The following is a 16,932-nucleotide window of genomic DNA, read 5'->3' as shown; positions in this document are numbered from 1 at the left end:
ACATAAGCAAAGAATGAATAAAAGCTTCGTTCAAGATTACGGCACGCAGTTTGTTATGGTGAGCAGCACAGAGCAGTGCTGGTGAAACTCTACACATGTACCAGGTGTGTGTTTGTGTGAACTGCACGTCGTGTGCTCTCACAGGACGAAACTCATCCTGTAAACCGTAACAAAGACAATCAATTTGGAGACCTTCAACGCATCTTACATAAATAACATCCCCGCTGGATATTTGGATATATGACTGAACGATCAATACAGGGTTATTAAAACAAAGCGCTGTGTTTCTCCAGGCTACTGTTATCACTCTCGCCGTCAGCTTATCAACAAGCCCTCCAATCCGCTGCAAATGTCTAGTGACTGATGTGTAGGTTTTGCTAAGCAGCTGAAACAGGGGAGGAAAAAATGGCCGGCATGTCTCATTAATGAAGCACAACTGAAATATGATGATGGCCGGGATGATGACAGTGACGTCCAGGAAGATGAAGGTGCTCTCTGTTGTCAGGGAGCCTCAGTCCTGCTCCAGGAGAAGCTCATTAATTGGCTGCCGGTGTGTCTCGACTGGCACTGTGTGTGCGTGTGCGTGTGTGTGTGCGTGTGTGTGTGTGTGTGTATGTGTGTGTTTTCTGCTCAATGGACTCTTGGTCATTCATTTTATTGAGAAATGATGGTGAAGATAAATAAATGGATATTTTCATACCTTTCTCTTCTCCTCTTCTAATAATTTTCTCCACATACTGTGCCCTTATAAATGCAAACATTAACATATCAAATCAGTAATGATGTACTAAGGGTGTGTGACGAGGCAACTGTGTGGCTTCAATTTTGATTTTGGTGTTGGCTCTAGTAATTGGTTGATTTACCTTATGCCTCCATGTCAGAGCTGTTTAACAATTAGGGATGTAGGGATGTACATGCATCTGCACAGCTATGGCGACATCAGTATGTACATTCAGTTTCTCAGATGTGAGCCAGCCTTAGATATGCTAATTGGACAGTGAGTTGACAAGGACTCAGCCATCAGCCTGCGTAATGAGCCGCTGCACAGAAGACGGGCCGCCTCTGAAGAGCAGGCAGCAGTGAGGCAGAGGTCGCTGGGAGAAATGACGAAATGTGTTTGGGTGTTTTGCGATCCCTGCGTTCCGTCGCTTGCGTTGAGTGAGGGCTGTGTAGGTGTCCCCGTGTTGCACATGTTCCTCTGCTGTTGTCGGGTGAAAACCTTCACCTCCAAGGCGAGATTCTGCAAAGTGTCGATTTTTTGTTTTTGCAAGAAGAAGGTTTGAGAAAAAAAACGGGGATGTTTTAGCCAGATGACGACGCAGTTTTTGGCATTTCCCTAAAGGCTTTGAAAGAGGTTTATGCGCCTAAGGGGCTGAAAATTTGACTCAGCTCATGGAGGAGCAAGTAATCCCTCCACTTATTTGAAAGCATGAAAATTGTCGAAATGGAGGCTGCAAGGTTTTTCCTCCATCAGTGTTGCACATCGATCACTTTTAAAGCAAATTCGGGACAAATTAAAGCATCATGGGCACATTCACAGTGACTCTTAGGCCACGACTCTTTACCTTATTTTAAAAAAATATTAAATGTGCCAAACATTCTGCAGTTAAAGAGCTCAAAAAGCATAGTTTCATTCATTTACTGAATAGAGATTTTGAATTGATTATCAGCCCTTCAAGGTAGACTTACCCCAAGCTAAGAGATTTTGAAATTACGGTATTTGCACCTGAAGAAGCCACACCTCTTTATGATATCACATTTTTATTCTCAGACGCTGGAAATGGGGTGTTCGCAATGGTTTATGGGATGCACAGTTCCCTCACCCGTAGTTTAACTATGTACTTGTTCCGTTCCCTTTTTTCTTTTTTCCAATGTCCTTTTTCGCTCTAAATCAAATGTTTTATGGTCATGAGCCATCTCATAGCTGGCCCCACACTTAAAACTATTTTTACAAGGATTCCCTGAGACGCCAATGGAAAGAATTAATGAGAAATTTCCTTCAGGAACCAGAGGCGTTCTCAAAGTGAGCGTCCAGTGTTACACTCTATTGCAGCTGAAGCAGGTTTATTTGGCTCTGTTGGCTCTTGTGTTTCAAAGAAATATTTTACAGCTGTGTAATACTTTGGTATCCCTTCACAATATAATACTCAAATCCCATTGTGTAACATTTGAAGCTTAGTTAAACTCAGAGACGCTACATTAATGACTTATTGAAGGAGCAACAGTTGATGGAATAAAAGTTAAGAATAGCCCTGTGCTATTCAATGTAATGAAACTATTATTGAGCAACACGGTATAAACAACAGGTATTTTGAGTCTCTTAATCTCCATTTAGGGAAAATGTTAGATTTACTGTTTCATTCCTGCAGCACTAACAAAACTTCCTGTTAACAGATCAGCTTCACTAATCCCATAAACACTTGTTTTCTCCTTGTTCTGACCCCTTCTGATAATCTGCTCTATTTGTACTTTTATTTCATTTGGTAATTTACTTCCTGCTTACCCGGAGCCAGTCCAGATGTTGCCGGGCTCTCGTGAAGCCGGTGCATCCATTACCCGATGCCTTTTTCCTCCTGTTGTTGTGGTTTTCCTCGACCTTGGGGCCCCTTTAAGATGCGTGGGTGTACATTTACCGCACCATTGTCAGGCTGCTACAGCTCTGCTTTGTCCTAGACATGCAGAGACTGAGGTCAAAGTGAAAGTTAGTTTGGTTATTTTAGCACCGGGCCAGGAGACGGTTTCAGTCACGCTTCTCTCTCTCTCTCTCTCTCTCTCTCTCTCTCTCTCTCTCTCTCTCTCTCTCGCTCTCCCTTCCTCCCTTTGTTCCTCCTCATGAATCCATGTGTTGTCTTGGCTTTGAGATGGAGTTGTGCCGAGCATAAAACCTGAAGCACATCCAGAATAAGAAAATGGGGGGAACAGTGATCTAACAGCTTCAGTCGTCATAAATAACAGTCATGCTGCTGTGTATTTCACTGATGCTTTGATGTTGGCCTGGGTTGGACGGAAGGGGGCAGAGAACGGGGAAGTTGTTGTTGCTGTAAACGTGACTAAAATGAGTGTTGAGGTAATTGAACTCTTACATAAGAAAAAGTTTGACACTCTAGTATTTGAATTCTTATTAGTGTGCGTCTTCTACCCTTTTAACTGCAGGTGATCAGTTAATTAAATTGGGTCCTCAAGCAAAACCCATTCTCCCTGCCAGAGAAATCCAGAGAGACGAAGTGGGTGGATACAAATTTTTAATTCGGTTTCTTCATCATCCCAAGAAAGCTATTATTATATTTTGGATATCATTATTTCAGTATCTTCTGCAAACCACGTTTCCCCACTAAAGCTCACGTGACACGGGTATGATAAATACACTTGTGAGAGATTTGAAAACACACAAACTCCACAGTTGAATGCATACTGTACAGAAACCTGTCAAAACATAGATCTTTACAATATGGAAATAAAAAATCCACTTACAGCACATTGTCAACACAATTACAGAATTAGCATCATTGACCGTTGTAGCCTAAAACGCAGAGGCTGGAGGAACAAAGAAATAAAAATAATGAATCCAAGATGTAATCAAAGTACTTTTGTATTTTCAAACATGAGACAAATTTTAAATTTTTATAAAACATAAGCATACAAATTATTATTTTCTGAGTTTAATAAAGCAGTAGATCATTTTGCAAGATTATTATTATATATATAACTTGAATTGAAGAGACCAGGCCAAGATGGCAATGTGAAAACAACAAAGTACCTAAAACAGACTTAGTTAAGAACGGGGCGATTTATGATTTAATAAGGAAACAGTTTGTTAAAATGATGATATAGTAAATTTCCCTTTTTTTTTTACTTAATTAATAATTGAAAGTTTGATAAGTCATTTCACTCGTTATTTTATTTAATTTTGAATTATTCAAGAATATAAAATGCAACCACAATTAACCAGAGTGATGTTTTGAGATGCCTTTTTTGTCTAAACAACAGTCCCTCAACAGATAAAATATTAAGTGACGTGAACTGAAATTTAAATAGTCAGGATAAATAATTGAATGTTGAATAATAATAGAATCCATGTCATTGACTTCATTTTATTCCAGCAGTACACTGCTTGAATAGAACATCACATTATCAATAATACCCTTTTCAGATTTTCCTTTTGTTTCTCCAGGTTTGGTGGGACTTTACTGTCTCCATGAGTCACATTTGCCTTAAGAAGTTCCACAAGTGAAATTCTTGTGGAAACCTTATTTATGAATCCTCACCAGTGATGAAAATGGTCACCTCTGGTTGGAAATTGTATTGCTATTCGTCAATATTTCCCATCGTGTCCCACTGTTTGGAGGTGTGTAGCACTGGGATGCCTGGTTTCAACATCCTCCAGCATTAGGCAAGTCTCACAGAGATTTACCTGAGACTCCCGAGTCTCTACATTCATTTATATTCATGGCAAAGAATCACCGTCATTGAGTGACAGGTGTGTTTTCTTGTTAGAGAGGAGCCTCAGATATTTTATTTCCACTGCTAAAAATGTAACCAGGGCGGCGCAGCTCATGCCTGCAGTAAGCCGCGCTTCATCCTGCGCCTCTGATCCTCAACGTGTGCGCGTTTATGTGTGTGCGCTTGTGTGTGTCCACATATTTGTGTGTCTGTGGGCTGCGTGTCTAGGAGAGACTGAAGGGAAGTGTGAGCGAGTGAGTGCCAATCTCCCCCATGATGCTTTGCCATCTGTCATTTTTATTTGCGTTTTGTGTGTGTGTTTGTGTGTGTGTGTGTGTGTGTGTGTGTGTGTGTGTGTGTGTGTGGTCGGTCCTGTGGGTGTGCATGCATTTGTGAGCATCATTTGCCTACAGGGTGCAGGGTCATAGAAAACATGAGGTAATATCAGTCCCATCCTCTTCTTGCATCCGACTAGTACACAGCTCCCACTCCAAACTTTTCTGCTCCAAGTTGTCGCACAAAACCATGCATAATTCAAGACAAGGTTATTTTTGTTCTTTGAAAAATATTAGCGCAGATCGCGAGTTTAGAATCACCGGTGAGTAACAATGGATGGTTCAAGCCCCTAAAAAGTTTTGTGGTGCATTGAACATTTGTAAAAAAAAAACAATCCTTCAATAATCCACCCCCAAAAATAGCATCTGTGTTTTTTCCAAGCTTCCTGACACTCATGCAATACCTAGATACTCGCTCCGAATAAAACTAAAAGAAAGAGGAAGAGCTCAAGCTCCTATCAGGTGTGCTATCTCTCTGCTAGCACGGTGCCGCAGGAAACAGATCTGATCTTTCGGGGAGCGCTCAGAGCTGGTTGTCATGACGACAGGCCTTGTGAGACCATCTCAATCCACTTGTGGCAAAAGGCATCATGGGTAAAAATGTGTGTGTGCGAGGAGGGGGTTGTGTCAGTGATAGGTGAGAAAAACAAAGCATGTCATCTTCCGAGGGCCCCGGCTCAGCAGGGGCAGGTTAGGTGCCACCTAAACAACGTTATTTCATCATCCTGATGGAACACAATAACCGGTGTACATTTCACCACCTGAGCTATGGTGTCATTATCTGCTTCCCCGCAATAAATAGCGCGTATATCCCCATCAATCTTTCTGTCTGGCTGACCATCTGTGTTGTCGCGGTGAAAAGGTAATAAGACCAGCGCCTGCTGTCTTCTCTCTGGATGCTGAGCCAGATGATTAGGGAGAGCAGGTTGTGATATCTGCGAGGGGGCTTTGTAGGCCTGAGTCATGAGAATAGCCCCGGTGCCATCAGTCCATGATCACCTTTTAATTCCATTCTTCCCCCTGACAAGCAAAGTGCATGGCTGGTTGCAATCTACATGTCGTGAGAAGAGGGACGTCAATAGCACGAGCACAGACATGCCCAGACTGGCCTAGCTGGTGTACCGCTGCCGCCTCTGTGCGTCTGTTTTGGCTCGGTCCCTCGGCGTTCACAGCTGTAGGATGCTCTAAGCCCTTTTGTTTGAACTGTGTCAATGGACCAGCAACAGCTGGAGCAGCCGGTGCAGGGCAGCTGGGGAGAGGAAGAGGATTTTGGATACAAGCAGCGTTTTAGAGTGAGAGTAGACGGAGGTGGAGATGAATGATAGGGCGCCACGGAGAAAAGATGGCGTCGAGAGAGGAGAGGTTAACGAGGGAGACGAGGAGGAAAGTGGAATGGAGAGGAGAGGGGAGGAAGGAGATGAAAGAAGAGGAGATTTCGAGGAATAGGGAGACTAATGCAGGAGTGAGATGAGGGTAAGATTAAGGATTAGGTGGAGGATGAGAAGAGTCGAGTAGAGGTGGGGCAGAGAGGGCACTGTCAGCAGGTGAAAAACAGGGGAGGGCCGGATAAACTGAGAATGAGAGAAAGGGTTAGACCGAGGTCACAGGGAGATATGGAGGCCTCGGTGAATCCAGCTCGCAGGACGGAGGAAGCAGACGCTGCAACACACTAGGAGCAGAGCCTAATGTTTCAGTGGCTGTGTGGCTCCACGCAGAGCAGTAGCCCTAGTTAGATTAACGGCGGCAAATTGAGTTTCCGTAAGAGGAGAATTTACTTAACATGCTGCCAATGGTTTTTGAATGAGCGCTGATCAGATTTTTCTTATCGCATTGTTCAATTGAAAAAGGGGACGCTGAAAGCTTTTCTATTCGACGTCTATTACGCGTCCTCAGATAAGACGAGGGCAGAGCGGCGAGGAGAGAGAAAGAAGCCTGGATCAGATAGACAGGCATGTTTTTCAGATGAGCTATTTTTAGGGTAGGGGCTGGCAGACAGTAATGTGTTTGAGCAGGTCATTAGCTCAATAAGTGGTCGGAGGAGTCTTTGAATATGTAGCTCACCAGAAATGCCTCTTTCATTTAGTAAAGTCGGCCGAGCGTTTGGCCTAATCTCCGCCGCTCCACTGCTGCCAGGGCATCGGGGGTGTCAGGCCACGCGTGCGCTCACGGGCGTTTTCCCGCATATTTATGTGGCGATCGCATTGAGCGCCGGCACCTGTCAATACGTTCTGTGTCTCCCTCCGAGAGCCTACATGTTATCCTGTGCCCGGAGACGTGCGTGAGTTTGAATTATGGACAGGTTAACAAAGGCGCCTTTCTCATTGGGCCTCCCCACCTGCGCTCCGACACATCGGGCCGAGGGGGTGGGGCGGGGGGGTCGGCACAACTCGATAGCACTGAGGAGTTATTGACTCCCAGACAGGGCGCTTCTGCACAGCTTGTCTAAATCTCTGTAAGCAGACAGAGCTGAATTATGTTCCGACGTCCACATGTGCCAATGACTTGAGGAAAGAGAGCAAAAACACTGATGGAGACCCACCTCCCCCACCTCCCCCCTCCCCCCCTCTTTGCCCCCCCCCCCCCTCCCCCGAGGCGAGGGATTAACTGGAGGGTGAATATCTATTAAAAGCGCAATTTCTGATACATTCGCTGTTATTGAATTCAGCCGCGTCTCCCGCCGACCCCTCAATCCTCTTTGTCTTAGTGTTTTTCATCACTCCGCCGCACTCTTATTGCATTAACACTTTTATGTGCCACCAGAGCAGCGAAATACTGAACGCTGGGAAGGAATCAGGCCAGAGCTGAAACGGAAATTATTAGGATGTCTGAGAATAGGAAAAAAAAAAAAGAAAAGAAGAAAAAAATAACCTCTTAAAAATGTATCGTTGCAGCTCATTTCACGGCTCGCTAGAAAAGGAGACTTATTAATACAGAGGCGGTGCGCTGAAAACTATTTTGGTCTGTTTCTCGTCTTAGTTGTTGAGCAGTGGCTCTATTGTTCTGGTATTAGTTCAGTCAGAGCTGCCCTACTTGAGCTGCTAATCCCAAGTTAGAAGTGCGCCGGCTAAATCAAAAGACTTAATCCTGCATTAGCATGAATTTGTCTTTTAATTTTCTTCATTAGGACACATCCTCCACATCTGTATGGATCGTTGTATGTGTTCCCGTCTCCCCCTCATGGTGCATTGACATTTCAGCAGCCACTCTAAATAAAGAACGATGAATCAGAGGGATGGAAGGAAATGTGGCTTTCTTTCGTATCAGCTGACCTTCATGCTTTTTTTCTCTGTGTCTGCAGAGTGCCTATCCCTGTTGAGAGGAGCCCTACCTGAGTGTCCGTCATCTCCGACCCGCCCACAGCGGTGCCTGCCATGCCTCTGCCCAGGACAGGTGGCGCTCTGGCCCAGTCCAGGAGGCCTATCCTGGGGCTCAGCCTTAGCCCCTCTCCCCTGTGTATGCTGCTGCTGTCGATGATCCTGATAACCAGCCCCCTGAGCAGCGTCTGTGGACCATTGGGTAGGTGTCTATCTATCTATCTATCCATCTATCCATCTATCCATCTATCCATCTATCTATCTATCTATCTATCTATCTATCTATCTATCTATCTATCTATCTATCTATCTATCTATCCATCCATCTAGATATCTGTTATGGCGGAGTATCTAAATCATTTATAAATCAGTTTCTCTTTGTTTCCTTTCTTCTCTCTCTCTTTTCTTTTGCATGACAGCTGGTTTATTGTCAGCAGTAGATGTGTTGTACAAAGGTGTGAATACATGTGACAATGTGTGTGTCTGTGTGTGTGGGTGTGTGTGTGTGTGTGTGTGTGTCTGTGTGTGTCTGTGTGTGTGTGTGTGTGCATCCAGGCCTGTCATTATGTCAGGTCTGGACCGTGGCGTTGTTAATATGTTTTGCTAAGTGGAGAAGTCCCATCAGCATGTTCCTCATCATCTCCTTGATTACAACATTTACACAGATCTCCTACCTCAGCGGCAAAAAACCACACACACACACACACTTACACACATACACACACACACACACACACACGCACATGCCCAGACACACTCAGCTGTCATTTCTCTGTAAATATTTCTGAATGCGTGATATAGGCTAGAGGTGCAGATAGCACTTCCCGCTGTTAGAAACTGGGAATTGTCTGATGTATTTTACATTTTCCATTCATGTAACCAAATTGAGGCCACGTTCTTTTGAGAAGATTTACGTAATATTTGAAATATCATCAAGTCATTGAAGAGGTCGAATTACTCAACAACTTTCTGTTGAAATGTGCTGGGATTGAAGATCTCTGCCGCTCGACCTCCTGCTGTGTATCTATGCAAAACAAATAATGCCTCCTTTTCCATTTCACTCCGGCCACAGTAAAGAAAACAGACAAAAAATCCAACGGAGTTGCTTTCTTTTCTTCCATGCACAATGTGTAGCAGGTGATAGGTTTAAAATCTACTCCAAAATTGACTATTCAAATTTTCCCTTCACCAGAGATGAATGTGTTTCGTAATTTCTTCCCTAATGGGAGTTGTATCCTTGCAGAATTTTTGTTTCAAACATTCATCATATTCACAGTTTCTCCTGCTAAGATGAAAGAGTTCAATGATTAATGCACACGGAAACAGGAGCGTTACAGGGGAGTGAAGATTTACAGGAATTAATAGGAAATAAAATGTCATCTCGACAGTAAATGCTTTTGGCAAATTATTTCTAAATTACTTTTTATTAAGGCAAAAAAAAGTTGAGATTAAAGCAGGGGACAAAAAATCCTTAAAGGTGAGCTCGATGCTAAACTAAACACAAACAAAAGCAGAACCAGAAAAATGAGGTCATGAATCTTTAAATTCTTAAGATTTCTGGCACACAATCTTTCCTCCTGCATGCACCCCCACATGCTCCCACAACTCTGCCATTATCTTTGTATCACAGATGATTTCAGTTGCACAAATTTGGCCGAGAGATGTAAACAGATCTGACAGTGAACACACACAAACAGGAAGAGATGCATTATTAAAAGTGGCTCAAAGGCGTGTCAGACCACAGCTGGTTGCACTTAATATCTTTGCCAAAAGTAAATTCTTTCGAGGCAGAATGTAATGCACTTACACTAATTTCCCCCACAAGAACTTTTTCCGAAAGGACAAATTAAACTCGTGTTTCTTTAGCCTGACCTGAAGCAAACCTCAGGGTTCAGAATGCTTCTCTTTCACATGACACGCTCACCACACTATCACACAGCCAGTCAGTCAAAGCTGAGAGTGCAGCAGCAGTCAGTCAGTTGGATGATTACAGGTTACACATCGGTTTCATTAAAAACAGACAAGTGGGAGATCAATGCTACAGACCCCGCGTGGTCCGGTGAAACCCACCATTAAAGAAACAGAGCTCCCCATTACTCCCTCATTTTCCAGGAGGCTCTCTCGAACCCTTCGGATGATAACAAGTTTCTGTTCAGTGCAAATCCACTCAGAGTCGGTGCCTTGCAGGGCTTTTCCCTGGCTTTCACAAGAGGCTTAAGTTGTAACACTGCCAGTGGGGTCAGTTTAACACGAAGACTGGCGTTGTGGCGCATTTAAGAGAACACAGAAAAAAAAGTTTTGGACTCAACGTAAAGCCACTGAAACCCATGTTCACGAAGAAGCAGACAGAATTTATTCAGAATCCCACAGCCAGGAGAAGCTAGCTACGCTCTTTCTTTCATTTGAGGGCTTCTGGATCGTTCATATTCTCATATTGTTTGCGGGGGAAAAGCTCAATTTGCTCTATTCTCTGTCTGCCTCTCTAAGAGTCTACCAGGCAGGAAATATGCTGCTCTTGAGCCCAAAAAATGGGAAGTATAAATTTGCTCTGATTGACTATTCTGTACCATTTTTTTTGCTTCTTTCTGTGGAGGATTATGACAAGCATAAAATGAAACCACTTTATTTATGACATTCAGAGTGGGTCTTTAAGAGGCACACCACAGTGCAGCAGGCACAGGAGTTCTCTTTTGACACAGTGTTTCCCCAGTTACTGTCAAGCCACGGTGCAGAAAGTGGAATGGGGTCTGTGCAGCTGTTAACCAGTGGAAGCAGCAGGAATGGGGAGGAGGTGCAAACAGACTTTAGAATTTGCTAGTGATTATTTGATAGGCAATTTGTTTTCCTCGTCTCTCTCTCCTTTTTGTTACTGTTCAGTCTTCAAAGTGCAAGTGAATCAACACAGCAGGACCTCACCCACCCAGACATAGGGGGAAGTGGGAGGAGGGATCCAGGTTGCTATGGGAAGGGTCATCCTGACTTCACCCAGATGGATCGCAGCTATTCTGTGGCTGAGGAGGAGTTAAGCTGGGCACCATGGCAACAGGCCACAGACAGATAGCAGAGGGGTGGGTGCATGAAGTTGTGAGATTGATCTGTCTCAGCCACTGTGAAAAATATAGGTTCACTTCTGTGGGCTCAATATTGGACTTTGGAAATTGCTGTTTTCTTACACAGGGCAACTGCCGCACTTGTACACCTGACGTCAGACGCAGAGTAGAATGCGTTCCCCTCGAGATGGGAAATTAACAATGTTGATATATTCATTGTATATTAAAATAATGGGAAGATCGTCAGAATCTGCAAGTGCAAATCCCCACATAGATGTTAGAGTGTGCAGGCAGAAAAATGACACCTTTGGTATTAATACATTTAAACCAGTTATGTGCTGTGAATCTGCAGCCAACACTTCTCCTACCTGTGAAACACTCATGTGTCATGACAGCCTGTGCTGCGAGCAGGACCAGGGTGGTCCACCCTGGAGGAGGCAAATAGAGAAATACAGAGACTCATAGAGACGGACAGAGAGAGAGAGAGAGAGAGAGAGAGAGAGAGAGAGAGAGAGAGAGAGAGAGAGAGAGAGAGAGAGAGAGAGAGAGAGAGAGAGAGAGAGAGAGAGAGAGAGAGAGAGAGAGAGAGAGAGAGAGAGAGAGAGAGAGAGAGAGGAGAGAGAGAGAGATGTTCCTATGAAGCCCCAACCCCATCTTTTATTTATGACCCACAGGAAGTCCTTCAGCGTGTCCTCTAGATGATACCCAGGAAGTAAGCACAGCCCACAGCCATCAGAACACGAGTCAGTCTGACCAGTCCCTGACAGGGAAATGGGGTGTGGTCAGCATGGGGGGGGGGGGGGGGGGGGGGGGGGGGGGGGGGGCTATTGCAGGTTGATATCCTCTCGGTATAAGGGTGTCAATTTTCATGCTTGTATTTTGATTATTTTTCTCTGTCCTTTCCCATCACTTCCCCTCTCTGTCTCTCAGCTGCCCCAAAGTTCACCAAGATTCCCACCGACCAGATCGGAGTGTCAGGGGGTGTGGCATCATTTGTGTGCCAGGCTTCCGGCAATCCCAAGCCTGCCGTCTACTGGAACAAGAAGGGCAAGAAGGTCAACTCTCAGCGTATCGAGGTGGTTGTCACAGTGCACAGCCGTCAACTCCTACTGTAGCAGCATGACAAAAACAGACATATATATCCAGTAATACAGATATATTAATACATGTATTTATATAATACGAATTACTATGTCTAGCCCATAACTTGCTAAATTAGTAATTGTTTTTTTATCCAGATGTGCTAAAACCTTGATTCTTAAAGATTTTTTTTTACATTTTGTGAAATACATGTGAAAACTAGAACAGACTTGACAGTCAGTAGAGCACATACTTCTGCCAAGGCCCAACAGTCCCCTTAGGAAACCATGAATAAATCCACAAGATCAGGATCTTTATTTGGAACTGCACCAAATTGCACCCCCCTCATAACTAGTAGGAGAGAGCGGGGTAATGTGGGACATTTTTTACATTTGCTCCCCCTGTCTTCAGGACAAAGGGCAGTGAAAATATGATTGTTTTAAAAAAGTGGTCTTGTGTCCCACTTACTTTTTCCACTTTAAAACTACCATAACAACACATGTTGTAATAGTTAAAATACCGACAGCTAGATTGACAACCACTAATATCGGACTAGTAACAGAATCATGGGGATTGGTCAATTAAGCACATTTATGACTATTATGATTCATGTGATCTCTCGCACACCCTAGCTTACCTGCACATTGTTTCTCTGTCCAATTGGCAGGGACAGGGATATTGTTTTTCCCTGCGTATTCAAATGCCAGTTCACGGCACTTAACTGGAGCAAAGCCAAGGACTTCTTTCCTTGCATGACCTCAGCGGCTGCACTCTCCATCTCTGCGAGGGGTGTTTGGCCCCAGATTGTCTTCCTGGTGTAGTTTCTTGGCATGATGGCTTTTCTACAATGTTTCTGACATTAAAAATAAGACATATATAATGTAATATAACACTAGAATATGTTTAAGACTAAACTTAACTTGTGCTTCATGGTGGGGTAAAGTGAGACACTGTCCCACTTTACCCCACAGCATTTGTCTCACTTTACCCCGAAGCCACAATTTTAGAAAAACAACATCTCTTATCAATTCAGGCTAATCTTCAGCTAGCATCAATCACATGGTTTTATATGTTGGAAGTTCACCAAAATGTATGATATAAGTTTTTCTACTTGAATCAATTTGTTTTGACACGACAGTTGATTAAGTTCAACCAAGAAAATTTACTTTTACATGCAAAAAACACATTTTTGTGAAAAAACATACTTACCACAGCACCTGCACCAACTTATCCTTCATAGCAAGGGAGAAATGGGAGGGGCTTGAAAACATAATAGTCACATGACCACAAATGTGTCCCGTTGACTAGATACAGGGGGTGTTTCACATCACCCGATGTCCCACATTACCCCGCTCTCCCCTAGTCCCCTAAACATGCCAGATTTTTTACAATTGGGATCCAATAATTATTTCCCAGAGCTAGTTCTATAGTGAAAATTGACATTTGAAAGTTAATAGTCTTTTCTGTGGGAAAGCAAATAAGTGTTTTTCCAACAGATGTTGAATTACTTCTTTAACATCCAAGCTGTGTCCCAATTCTGGGGCTGCCTCCTTCGTGGGCAACATAGAAACCTGAGTCTGGTCTACGGAGGATTTCCGTGATCTGCATCAGCTTGTACCGCCCTCACCGTCGTCGCCTAGCAACAGCATAGCAGTTGGACATGAAGAAAAACTTTCTGTGCCTCTTTGTTGCACATGTGTACCGTTAGCTGTTTGGTTGAATTGAAGGCTGTTAGTAAAAGCATAAGCATCAGAGGTGTCGTCGCTTGAAGGTGCTGTTATGTCCTTGTCAGGGGTTCGTTACCAAGGTGCAATGAATCCTGGGATAGGCTGGCCCAAGAAGGATCCACCCATTTGGAGCCTTCGTTGCTCGGGAATGAAATGACGCGTTTGCCGGCTGCATTCGGAGAAGCCTTCAGAAAGTGACAGCCTCGTTGTACTGCTGTAGTCTACGAAGGAACTGTTCCTGAATTGAGACCCAACTAATAATAGCACACATTCCAAAATGTGTTGAATTTAATCGTTCACGATAGAAGAATTTCTCAGAAACATTGTCATGTGTCAGAATTTCACAAAGCTGACACATTACAATTTGATTGCATCATATTTAACATTATATTAAAAGCACATGTCACCCAAAGCTAAACGCCACCGAAGAAGCTAATACCTGACATTAGAATCATGCATGCTGACTGTATATTGATGCAGGAGTGTGACTTAATGCTTAAAGATACTGAATTACAGCCGAAGGATACAACCTCCACTGTTGGTAAGTTTCTTCCCTGCTGACGTGTCTGTGACAGACACTGACGCGCTGCCTGCTCCTGGATCATATGTACAGGTACACGTTCTGCATATGAGCCTGAACCCTAATTTCTGTACAGTGGAGAAGTTGAAGCAGGCTTTTAAGCTTTATATAACTATAATTATTGTGATACAATTAGAGTAAGATGTACATGGCGTGACAGTAGACAGTTCTGTTGGTGATCAATGTGTTCTCTCTGCTGTGACTGATTTATTTCTGTGTTTGCCTGTCGTCCTGTGGTTGTCCAGACCGTAGAGTTTGACGAGGGTGCGGGCGCCGTGCTGAGGATCCAACCGCTTAGAGCTCCCCGGGATGAGAACATCTACGAGTGTGTGGCACGCAACATTAAAGGAAATGACTCCGTCACTGCAAAGCTGGCCATTATTAGAGGTGAGGCCCAGAACCACACACAGGACCGCGCACACCCCCATCTCCATCCTTTTTCACGTGTGCAATCACCTGGCTTCAGATGTCGGCCACGGTTGCCTGGGCCTTTAGTTGTAGATGTGACAACAGAGCCGAGCCACACCCTGCCTGCACAGCGGGCTGCAGCACACTGTTCTTTTTATAGTCCCTCTGAGTGCAGTAGAGTGTGATCCGGCCAAAGAGAGTGCCAGCTAGTGTGCTAGCTAACGGCTAGTTCAGCGTCCCAGCTCTATGCAATCACTGAGCTTTCTTGCCAGAGTCAGGGTGTTAATCAAATATACACTGTCTCCTTGGAAGGAAACGTATCTAATGTGGTGCTCCAACATGCTATGAACTAAAGTCACAGAGCGTGGCTGCAAGCAGCATGGGATCTGAGCACTGGCTATTCGCCCAAAACAGCACGACAGGATGAAGAAATAGAGGGATGGCTGTTCGGGCTGTTACTACATGAAAATCAGGGGATTAGGTCTCGGTTTGGCAGACAACCCAATTCTGCCAGGGGAAATTGAGGAAGAGATTGAGAGGGAGGAGAAAGAGGTCGAGAGGAGGTGAGAAGAGGTATGATGGAGGCTGAGGAGGTGAGAGCCTGTTGAGTAACACAGCAGGACGGAATGAAACAATAGAGATAGAATGGGATGTTCGTGGGAGTGGTGGCGGGGTGCAGAAGTGCGGGAGATGGATGAGGATTGTACAGTTGGCAGGGCTGTGTTGTAAGCAGAAGGCTGGTAGCCCAGGGAATAGACTCTTGTCCATCTGTTACTCGGCCCATCATCCCTGCACACACAGCCCCAATCTAAAGCACATTACCACATAAGCTACACCTCGAGGGCGAGCCTCGCAGTGTGTGTGGCCATGTGTGTCTGTTCCGGTTTGTGTAAACTTTTCTCCTGCTGAGGTCAGTGTACCATGACGTCTCCTCTCCCCTCGTTGACAATGGAATCAGCAGCCTTTGATTCTTCCGAATCAGACAATGTGTTCCGTGCAGTCAACAGATTATTGGACTGCAATGAATGACAGCAATATTTGACGCACAGCAGCAGCCACAATCAGAGCATTATCAGCCTTAACATTTGTTCATTTTGAACAAGGATGCACAGGCTGACTGTGAGGACCGTTGGAAAGTGGACCCACTCTGACCCCGTTTGTGGGGGCCGCCGCCGGGGAAGCTAGTTTGATGTTTGCCTTGGCAGCATCATTGCTGCTGCTGGGGCTACTGGCATTGGCTGGGCACTTTGGCATGTTTTATTTATTCTTACTAAACCGTTTTCTGGTGTCCATCCTCATTCTACTGTGTTTCACGGTGAACTTAAAATTATAACCAACCAAACTTGGTAAAGAGGTTCGATACACACACACAATCGACACTCAACAATCAGAGCTGTCCATGGTTCTGAAACCACAGTGAAGCAAAAGTCACATGTATTTTAGCAATTTTTTTTCTTGTTGCAATTTTTCTTCTCACACTATACACAGAGCGGCCGGGGTAAAGGGGGGGTAAAGAGGGGGCAAAAGAGGGGGCTAAGCTCCTTTAATACCCTTCGTGGCCTTGGGCTTACTCACTATAGCAGAAGTACTTTTCTAACTGATGTAGTGTTTATAAGCCATCAGATTTCTCCATATGGTGTCTTTTTAATATCACTGGGCATAGTGGTTTACAAAGAAAAACTAGAAATGAAGGATTTTTCATAAATGTAATGAAATACAATTTAATTTACATATTCAATTGCCTTGATTTACCAGAAAACAGATGTTTAGAAGTCATGTAATCCATTCTAGAAAATTGACAATATATTGTGAGTCTGTATCACAATATGTATTTGATAATGGAATTATGAAAAATACCCTCATGTGTGTTACCATAGACACACAGGAGTCAGAGGTTTGAATCAGATACCAACAAATTCGTAATTACATTATCACTGTTATATGATGCTAAATATATTCACAGATTTCTATAAAGCGTAAACCTTGGCTTTGGTTCGC

General features: G+C 44.1%; 1 protein-coding gene across 1 annotated transcript in view; it reads left to right on the top strand.

Moving 5' to 3' along the window:
- The first annotated feature begins 8,146 nt into the window (after positions 1–8,146).
- Positions 8,147–16,932, top strand: part of LOC128455041 (receptor-type tyrosine-protein phosphatase S) — a 63,350-nt gene continuing 54,564 nt past the window's right edge. The window contains exons 1-3 of the mRNA XM_053438669.1: positions 8,147–8,291; positions 12,070–12,215; positions 14,772–14,913. Of these exons, the coding sequence (XP_053294644.1) occupies positions 8,147–8,291; positions 12,070–12,215; positions 14,772–14,913 (433 nt within the window). The remainder of the gene's footprint in view (positions 8,292–12,069; positions 12,216–14,771; positions 14,914–16,932) is intronic.

The sequence above is a fragment of the Pleuronectes platessa genome, chromosome 13 (genome assembly GCF_947347685.1).
Source record: "Pleuronectes platessa chromosome 13, fPlePla1.1, whole genome shotgun sequence".
NCBI classification, from domain to species: domain Eukaryota; kingdom Metazoa; phylum Chordata; class Actinopteri; order Pleuronectiformes; family Pleuronectidae; genus Pleuronectes; species Pleuronectes platessa.
This window is presented reverse-complemented; position numbering and strand designations above follow the sequence as displayed.